The 10,388-nt window shown below is 48.5% G+C and overlaps 1 protein-coding gene across 1 annotated transcript; it reads right to left on the reverse strand.

The window, feature by feature from the left end:
- Positions 1–636: 636 nt before the first annotated feature.
- Npm1 (nucleophosmin 1) lies at positions 637–9,028 on the reverse strand. The gene is given in 11 exon segments (XM_090321258.1): positions 637–977; positions 980–992; positions 2,507–2,581; positions 4,425–4,526; positions 5,441–5,524; positions 5,725–5,779; positions 6,996–7,060; positions 7,150–7,350; positions 7,604–7,723; positions 7,945–8,024; positions 8,890–9,028. Coding segments are annotated over 11 exon segments (885 nt in total). The 5' UTR covers positions 8,948–9,028; the 3' UTR covers positions 637–945.
- Positions 9,029–10,388: the final 1,360 nt, after the last annotated feature.

Genomic DNA, 10,388 nt, shown 5'->3' on the forward strand with positions numbered 1-10,388 from the left:
GGCAACAAAGGAATTGAACTCAGGGTTTCATTGCCAAGCCAGGGAAGCACTCCCAGTCTTTTTTAACAGATCCATGGCCACCACCCGGGAAAACACGACTACTAGGTGTCCAACCTTAACAGGAGCCAGGCTGTAAGAACACCTGCACATCCACTATTTACAATAGGCAGGATATGCAAAGCACCCAGATGCCCCATGATAGATGGGTGGACCCTAACAGTTGAATTTGTAGACATTGGAATGTCATTTGCAGGGAAATGGTTGGAACTAGAACAAATCATACTAAGACATCCGGTGAAAGTGACCTATACAACTTGCGGGCTAGAAGAGAATGAGAGAACAGAAGACTGCACACAAGGGAATGTACTCATTGACTGACTCAAGTAATTGTAATCCCTCTAAGATACACAGTGAAACACTGTCTCAAAGGGCAGAGTGCTAGCTAGCCCTGAGCTGCAGAGCTCAGACAGCATCCAGACTGAATTCATGTCCCATGAATACAGTGCAGCGGCGCCTTGGAGAACAGTCTAATTACTACAGTGGACAGGAGTCAGATGGGCTCGTGCCACTAGCCTCAGGCAGAGGTGTTCTAGGTAGGCCACTGCCTCTTAATGGTTTCACAAAAAGAAACAGTGCTACTTTATTAAAATACTGAGTTTATTTCACATGTACATTTTGTATCCCCACCATCTGCACATCTGACCATCACTTCTACTATGGCCCATCATAACATTCCATACATACTTAAATCCAAGCTCAGGGTGGAGTTCCGTCTTTAAAAACTAAACAGGCATTTTGGACAACACATTCTTGGCAGCAGAGCCTGAACAACATTTATTAAACACAGTGTAGGGAAAGTTCTCACTTCGCATTATAAAAAGGACAGCCAGATATCAACTCTTACAGAAAGGAAATAAGACGGAAAATTTCAACAAACTGTTCAAACTACTTTCTTAAAGAGACTTCCTCCATTGCCAGAGATCTTGAATAGCCTGAAGAAAAAAAGGGAAAAAAGTAGTTAGTTAAGGAACCCTACTTTAGAGACCATAAAGCTTATCTACCTTTCATTCAACCACTAAAGGTCCACTCCAGATAATTAAGAATTCCAAAGCATATTTAACTGACTCACTTCAATACACAAGTGCCATGACATGCTTCAATTACACAGGCATTAATTAATGCTTAAACAAAAGATGAAGACTACTATATTGGGCTACTATGGTTTAAATCTCAAGGCAGAGAGACCCAGCTTCAGGGTTGTCAGAGTGAGCATCTGTACTCCAAGGTTTTGTTTACCGAATATCGCTTGCAGTGGGGAGGGCAGTCTCCCCAGTGACAGCCTTCCTTGACCATTCATTCTCTGTACAGGATTCAGCCTATGGGGTCAATCAACTAAGACCCTCCTCACCACACTTCATGACTAAAGCTTTTTACTTCCTTCTTCCACCCCGTGCTGGTTGAGTATTTACTGTATCAAACTTTTTAGGGTCTGGGAGCAGTCCAGAAAAGACTGGGAGTGGTGCTCTTTTCTGTGTAGGTGGTACTGAGGAATGGAACTGTACAATGAAATGAAAGAACCTGCATATTTGGCAAATCTTGACATTAAGAATCCAAATGCACACACAAAAAATAGCAAAGGGCTGGGAGTTCGGCCTAGTGGTAGAGTGCTTGCCTAACATGCATGAACCACATACATAGAAAAAAGCCCAAAGTGGTGCTGAGGCCCTGAGTTCAAGGCCCAGGACTGACAAAAAAGATAAAAATCTTAAAAAAAAATAGCAAAGAAAATAAACATTACGTTTGTCAACTTCACAAAACCAAATTGCTCAGATTCCAAACTTGGAAACTGAAATATATATCTAGTGCTCACGTAAAATGCCATGCCCTAACAGCTAATTGCCCAATCCACTGAAAAGGAAACCCACAGAGAACAAGAACCCTCACTGTAATACCCTGCTCCAGGTCTGGAAGTGGAAATAATGCAGAAGTTGGGGTTTATCTCAATGCTCTCATCTAGCCTGTGGAAGACACTGGACCAAAATCCCTTTGCATGTAATATCTACAGAATCAACACTGAACTCAGACAGTAAACCACATGCCCTCTTGAAGCAAACCCCTTCAGCCTGACTTCAGCCAAGTGTTTTTCCCTATTAACCTTGTGCAGTCTTCTCTATCCATTGCTCAAAAAACCAAAGACAAGGCCGCCAAAAGCAACCCAAAATGAGCAGCAAGGAAAAACCACAGCTCCATTTCTTCAGCCAAAACAGTACCCAGAAGAAAAACCAAGCCTGTAACCAAGAGATACTTTATAAGACCTGGGAAAAAATGCACTAAAAAAGTTATCTTTTCAGTCTCTGCCAGCTAAATTCTTAAGAATTTCCACATATTAAGTATTGTCTGTGGTTAGGAGCCTTTTAAAAGAAGCCAACAACTTAAGAGACTAGGAGAAAATAATAAATCATAATGAGAGATTTTTATTTGGTCATGTCCCAGAAAATGTAGTTACCTCCTGGTCAGTCATCCGGAAACAATTCTTCACGTAGTTGATGAACTTGGCTTCCACTTTGGGGAGAGAACCACCCTATTGAGAAAAAAATATTAAGGGTAAGCAAAGAAATGTACACTGCAGACCCTATTAGGAAATTCCTTCACAATGAGCATGGTGCAATTCCCACCAACTCTGTCTTTAAAAGACATTTCTAGACAGCACATTAGGGCCATGGTGTTTTAAGTTTTGCTTGCTGTGAGGCTGTTTTGCACAAACAACTTAAGACCAGGCATGAAAATGTAGCATTAAGTAACAAGTCAGCTCCATCCAGAATCCTATTCAAATGAACATATGTTCCCCTTCTGAGATCCATGCACAAATAGCCAAAACAGCAACTTTTTTTTACCCACGTCAGCGAGCACTAATTATGAATACAAGTTTGGGAAGTTTGGGGGCATCATGCTGAAGAGGGAACAAACTGACAGTGACTCAGTATAATCTCTAAAAAAAACACATTATCAATACCTAAGACTGTCACCAAAATGCAAGACATAATTACTGTAAATACTGAGATATACCCATCATTCCTGTGGAATTACATTTAGTATATTAATCACCTTTCCTGCTTAAAATTAATGTTAATTTCTTTCTATCCTTAGCATTGTCTATGCACCTTAAAATTGTGATGGCTTCCAAATGCCAGGAATAGATGTTATTTTTGCCTCTGCCAGAGAATGCCTAGAAAATAAACCTCACTATAATCTCCATTTCAAAATTATTGCCACATACATCCTTATTTGATTCATTCAAACATTTATTGAGCAGCTACGGAAATACAAAGTGGACTTAAAGCATGGTCAAAAAGATGGCGCATATGCACAATAGAAAGCAATACGCAAGGATTATGAAATCAATCACAGCAGTCACAACAGAAGTGCGTTAGGAAACCAAAAGATTGCTTCCAGCCTGGAAGGGGATGGGTGGCAAATCAGGAAAGGGGACTGAGGTTAAGAGAAGACTTCATTCAGTCTGGATTGTTGATGATACTCAGTATGGACTATATCTGTTTCTCCTTTTCCTCTTTCCCCATCTTTGGGCTTAATTTACCAGTAGTGCCCAGGACTGTTCAATGTGCCTGCAATTAAACCAAGGAGATAGGACCACATTAAAACTGGGAGAGGGGCATCGTTTTAGCACTGTATGCAAGGGATAAAATAAATCAGTGATATTTAACAGCCATTGCAGCAAAGCAAATGCACTGCAGTACTAAGTTCCTAACGCACTCCTCACTGCACAAGGCATCTAGCTCCCTCTAAGTGGCAGAGCCACAGCTCTGGGACACTGATGGGGCAGGAGTGGAGAGCTGGCAATCTGTCTTACGCATGCTCACCATCTGGGGTCTAGAAGTGCTCATAGAACTCAAAACTCTCAATTGCTATTTCTAGGCATTAAACTCATCCATCATTCTGTATTCTGTCCAGCCTTCACTAGTTTTAGAACCCAAATAAGTAAATGCAAGACAAAAGCTAAACCCTCTTAGCATACAGAAGGCAAAAGGAAACTAGATGTAAGCCACACAAGCACCCAAGGTATTGACTCCAGTACTGACTTAGGAAGCATTTGGATATGGAAAAGCAAATATAACAATTTTGTTTAGTCTATCTTGCAACTATGTAACACAGCTCATTTCATTCTCTCAGTCACTTAGCCTCCTGCGCCCCCTGCTGGCTCTGCACCACAGTGCTCAAAACAGGCAGAGCTCCATTTTATCTTTCCTGATGTGCTGGTACTTTTAATGTAAAAGCAAGGCCAACACACAAGATTGCAAATTAGCTAATTCTTGCAATCCACTTGGGGAAAAGCCACATACCACAAAGAACGGTTTATCTGACACAATTTGAAATAGAAAAAGATCTATCTGAAATATTTTACTCACTTTTTCTATACTTGCTTGCATTTTTGCTTTAATGTCTTCTACTGAACTAGGTCCTTTTGGTGTTTTAGGAGTTTTTTCCTGTTTTTTGAAGGATTCTTGACCCTGGAAAATTTAAAATTCAAAAGATTACCATGAGTGCATTAAAATAGTTCTTCACCTGGCATTCATAAATGGCAGCCAGACATAAATTATATTGTTGCACTAATTTCTTAGTGGGCCACCTGTGGCTCAAATCAATAAACCTAGCTGTTTAGGAAAATGATGTATTAACTGGACTGGCTGGAAAAGTCTGGGACTTATAATAACACTAGAAAGTCAGAAGCAAGCTATGGCTCATTGGTAGAGGGTTAAGCTTGAACAAAACACAGGGAAGCCCCCAGGAATTCAAGTCAGTCAAGTACACACAACACAAAAGCACTTAAGAGAATTAACAGACTTCTTTCTTTATAGTTAATTTTTCTTTTTAACCAGTCCTGGGCTTGGGCTCAGGGCCTGAGCAATGTCCTTAAGACTTTCTCAAGGCTAGTCCTCTACCACTTGAGCCACATCACCACTCCTGGCTTTTTTCTATGTATGTGGTACCAAGGAATTGAACCCGGGTCTTCATACATGCTAGACAAGCACTCTACCACCAGGCCAAACTCCTGGCCCCTCTTTACAGTTAATTTTAAATGCAAATTTCAGTTAATAAAATACAACAGAAGGTTCACAAAGAAACAATGGATTATCTGACAGGTCAAATAATTTTCTACATACAGTAAAATTTACTCACATAAAGTTCCTATTGTCCTATTCCCAACAGCCTCTTATCCAGTATGTGTGGTGTGAATCCCAGTGTTTCCTTAAGTGCATGTCACCTTTTTGGTGGCAGTGGAGGCTTAAATCAGGCTCTTATCACTTGCACCATAACCTAGTCTATGTTCCCGAGACTATAGATTGGTACCACTGTGCCCTGTCATTTCCAAAGAACTCCAAACATCCTACCAGAAGCAAGTTTTTTATGTAATGCTACTTACTTTTGATCTTGGTGTTGCTGGTTTTGAATCTTTTCCATTCTGGTTTGATTTTTGTGCATTTTTGGCTGGAGTATCTCGTATAGACTGAAATTAGAAATTAATCATCAGAGTTCCTCTCAACTTAAGCAAATTACCCTATGTCATGACCAAAACACTCATTCTGACAAAATACTGCAGAAAAGTCTTAATCAAACCTCAGAAATCAATGTCTAGCATGTCCTAAGCCAGTTTTTACCATGTACATTTCTTTTTGCTATTTTTCAAAACCTGTAACATGTACTCACTTTCTTCACTGGAACTTTTTCTTCTGCTTCCTCATCATCAAAATCATCATCATCACTGCAAATAAAATAAACAAAACACGGTACTGGTAGTGCAAATATAAACAGTGAAGTCTGTAAGCAATTCGGTCCATGTGGCCAAACTCGGATGTACACCTGACACAAGACTAAATGTATATGCACATCTGCACAGGATTAAGAAAACTATAGACCAAAATTACATGGCCTCCCTCAACAGCATCGCCTGCTAAACCCAACTCCTGATTTCCCCAGTACCAACAGAAATTAGAATCTTGAATTACGACTTATGGAACAGACCATGATAGATGTCTAAGCCTTAAAAAAAAGATTACAGCCTGGAATATGGCTTAAGAGTGCTTGCCTAGTAGCATGGACTCCTGGGTTCTATTCCTTGGTACCTCATACACAGAAAAAGCCAGAAATGGTACCATGGCTCATGTGGCAGAGTGCCAGCCTTGTGGAAAAGTGCTCAAGGACAGTGGCCAGATCGAATTCAAGGCCCAGAAATGGGCAAAAAAAAGGAACACTTTCTCTTTCTGTGTGCATTATGCAAAAAATTAAACTATGAAACCTGAAGGTAAGCATGGGAGAGGGGAAAATGAGAAGAATGACGGAAAATGAGAAGAATGACGGAGTGGGTGGCAGAGCTACCGTATGTCTTTCCTCACTTTGTCTCAATGGACAGACTCCAGCTAACACCTGTACCCCCACAGGCCTCTATGGCCTGACTTGACTCCCTGACGAGACACCTCCTTATATTGAACTTACTTTGGAACCAATGGCTCAAACCTGTAACCTCCGCTACTCTGGAGAATCCTGTGAGGCTCAGGCCAATCCTAACTAGCACCATTAAAAAAAAAAAGGTTCGGCTGGGAGTTTGGCCTAGTGGTAGATTGCTTGCCTAGCATGCACCAAGACCAAGGCTCAATTCCTCGCGTACCACATATATAGGAAAGTCAGAAGTGGTGCTGAGGCTTCCAGTCTTGAGCTGAAGCCCAGGACTGGCAAAAAAAAAAAAAAAAAAGGCGGCTGTGCTGGAGGTATAGCTCAAGTAGTAAACTGCTGGCTATGAGGGACCAGAAGGACCCACCATTGCCCCCTGCATAGATTTGATCTTGATTCCTGAAGCTTTACATATAAGCTGGAGAACACAAATATGACACTTTAAATTCTCAGAGAAAAATTTTCCAAGGCCCAGAAATGGAGGTAGCTACCAGGTCTAACTTAATATATGTTAAGATTGTTTTACTTACTCCTCCTCCTCATCATCATCTTCTTCATCATCATCCTCATCTTCCTCGGCAAGTTTTACCTTTTTCTTAAAGACAAACATACTTGAGTAAGAGCGGTTGTTACCACCAAAGGGAAGACGACAACATAATCTGGGACAGTAGCACACATCTGTACCTGTGGAACCTTGCTGCCACCTCCAGGGGCAGACCGCTTTCCAGACACACTCAGGAGTTTCACATCCTCTTCCTCCTCTTCTTCTGACTCTGCTTCCTCCTCCACAGCAACCAAGTGCTGTCCACTGATGTGCACAGGTCCTGAGCCACACTTCAGCCTCAGCACCACAGGTGGTGTTATTTCAAAGCCCCCCAGGGAAACCTAAAAGAATATTGTAAGCATGGTGAAAATGCTGTAACAAGCACTTCTCAGCAAACCTCCTCAACTACTCCAAGAACCTATTTACCATCCCTAAAGAGCACTAGAAACCACGCTAGGTGGTGCCTGTTCCCCTCACAGGGCAGCTCTGAGCACTGGAACAAAGACCACGCTAGCCCCTTTGCCACCTGTACGTAACCCAACTAGCACCAATTTCAGGAGATCTAAAGCATCAAAAATCCCAAAGTGTTCTTACCGTTGGCTGTACAGACATTTTCAACGTTGCCAGTGTAACTTTAATTGGACTTCCCTCATAATTCATCGCTTCTGCTTCGACGATATGTAACTCATCTTTTGCACCAGCCCCTAAACTAACCTGAACAAAAAAACAGCATTAGTTCAATCCCAGCACTGCCTTGTACTAAACAATGTATAAATAACAGTTCTCACCTGACACTAGGGGGCTTTGTAGTTTCAACTGACTGGATTTAACAATTGCCAATTTGTAAGCCAACCTCTGTCAGGAGTGCATAAATAAGGTATAGCTGGCACCCAGTTACAGAAAAAAAGAATGCTTATGTTTCCTTTAGAACTTACCGTTCTTAGTGATAACTGGTGCTCATTTTCATCATTATCGACCTTAAAGTGATAATCTTTGTCAGCCTTCAGTTCACAACCTGTTTCACAAAAAAAGTAAGAATAACTCAACACAGATGGCCTTGAACTTTCTAATGATGCCTCAGAAACGGGTTCCATGAACTAAACACTATGCCTTAACGTAAAATAGACTTTACTAAGAAGGGTTATTCGTTATTCGCGTCAGCTGACGGGTAAGTTCTGACCCAAGCGGCCCGAGGGCACCGCGAATGGAAGACCCAGCATTAAAACACACCCATTCCGTGGCCCGCTCAGGTACCGGTGCAGAGGAAGGCCTCTGCTCAGTTAGCACAGAAAGTGGGGGCAGGGGTGGCCCCTGACTTCTAGTGCAGAGGCCCAGCTTCGAGGCGCCGAAGCGACCCGGGCACCCAGCGCAGGGCCTCGGCCGTCCGCAGCCCGGACAAAGGCCCCGGCCTCCCGGGAGCCTCCGTCCAGCCACGGCCCCCGCCTCCGGGGGTGGCGGGGCGCGTGGAGGCCCGGATGCGGAGCCCACACCCCCTTCCCTGCCCCCAACCACGTGGCACCCACGTGGTCCGCGCCGCGGGCCCCCCGCCGCGCCCGCCTCCCCGCGGCCGCCCGGGCGTCCGGGCCCCGGGGGAGGCTCGGGGCCTCGGGCAAGGCCCGGCCACGGATCTGGAGGACCTGGAGGCCGAGGCGGGACCCGAGGGCGCGCTCCCTGCCCGGCGGAGCCGCGCCGCCGCGGGCTCCCGCGCGGGCCCGGCCTCAGGCAGCGCGCAAACCCGAGTCCCGGCGGCCTGAAGCCCCATCCCGGCTCCCCGCGGCCTAGGCCCGAGCGCCCGGAGGCCCCAGCCGGGCCCCAGCCGGGCCCCGCGACCGCAGGCCGCAGCGCGGGCCCCGCGCCGTCCGCCCGCCACCGGCAGGTACCGAACAGGTAGTTCTGGGGCCGCAGCGGGCTCATGTCCATGTCCATCGAGTCCTCCATGGGCGGCGCGCGGCGAGGGCGGACGGGGAAGCGGGCTCCGCGGACTAGCCGAGACGCAGGACGGAATCACGCCAAGGAAAGGACGCGGGCTGCCTGCGCCTTTATAAGGCGGCGCACCTCTCGCGAGAGCCGGCCCGGCCCCGCCCCCCCGCGCGTGCTCCCGAGGGCCCGGTCCGCGGCCCGCCGCGCGCCGGCGCAGGCGCACTTCCTCCCCGCCGCCGCCCCCCCACCCCCGGATACCCCCGCATCTCCCTCTGCGCACGCGCGCACGCGCCCTGGCCACACCCCTCCGGCGCCGCGCGCCCGGGACCCCGGCCGGTCCACGTCCACGTCCGCGTGCGCGTGCGCGTGCGCGTGCGCGCGGGGCCTGCGGGGCCTGCGGGGCCTGCGGGGCCTGGGCCGAGCCCGCGCGGGGCGGGGTGCTCGGCCGCCACGGCCCTCGGCCCGCGCCCGGCTGCTGGCCAGTCCGCTGTGACGGGGAGAGGCAGAACCCCACCTCCAACCGGGCCGGGGGACATGGGGGACCCCCACCAGAGAGGTAGAACCCCACCCCGAGGCCGGGGGACATGGGGGACCCCCTCCCTGGAGAGGTAGAACCCCACCCCGAGGCCGGGGGACATGGGGGACCCCCTCCCTGGAGAGGTAGAACCCCACCCCGAGGCCGGGGGACATGGGGGACCCCCTCCCTGGAGAGGTAGAACCCCACCCCGAGGCCGGGGGACATGGGGGACCCCCTCCCTGGAGAGGTAGAACTCCACCCCGAGGCCGGAGGACATGGGGGACCCCCCTGTAGAAGTAGAACCCCACCCCGAGGCTGGGGACATGGGGGACCCCCTCCCTGGAGAGGTAGAACCCCACCCCGAGGCCGGGGGACATGAGGGACCCCCTCCCTGGAGAGGTAGAACCCCACCCCGAGGCCGGGGGACATGAGGGACCCCCTCCCCGGAGAGGTAGAACCCCACCCCGAGGCCGGGGGACATGGGGGACCCCCCTGTAGAAGTAGAACCCCACCCCGAGGCCAGGGGACATGGGGACCCCCTCCCTGGAGAGGTAGAACCCCACCCCGAGGCTGGGGGACATGGGGGATCCCCTCCCCGGAGAGGTAGAACCCCACTCCGAGGCCGGGGGACATGGGGGACCCCCTCCCTGGAGAGGTAGAACCTCACCCCGAGGCCAGGGGACATGGGGGACCCCCTCCCTGGAGAGGTAGAACCCCACCCCGAGGCTGAGGACATGGGGGACCCCCTCCCTGGAGAGGTAGAACCTCACCCCGAGGCCGGGGGACATGGGGGACCCCCTCCCTGGAGAGGTAGAACCCCACCCCGAGGCCGGGGGACATGGGGGACCCCCTCCCTGGAGAGGTAGAACTCCACCCCGAGGCCGGAGGACATGGGGGACCCCCCTGTAGAAGTAGAACCCCACCCCGAGGCTGGGGACATGG

Source organism: Megascapheus bottae, chromosome 29 (genome assembly GCF_031878675.1).
Source record: "Megascapheus bottae isolate mThoBot1 chromosome 29, mThoBot2.hap1, whole genome shotgun sequence".
NCBI lineage: Eukaryota > Metazoa > Chordata > Mammalia > Rodentia > Geomyidae > Megascapheus > Megascapheus bottae.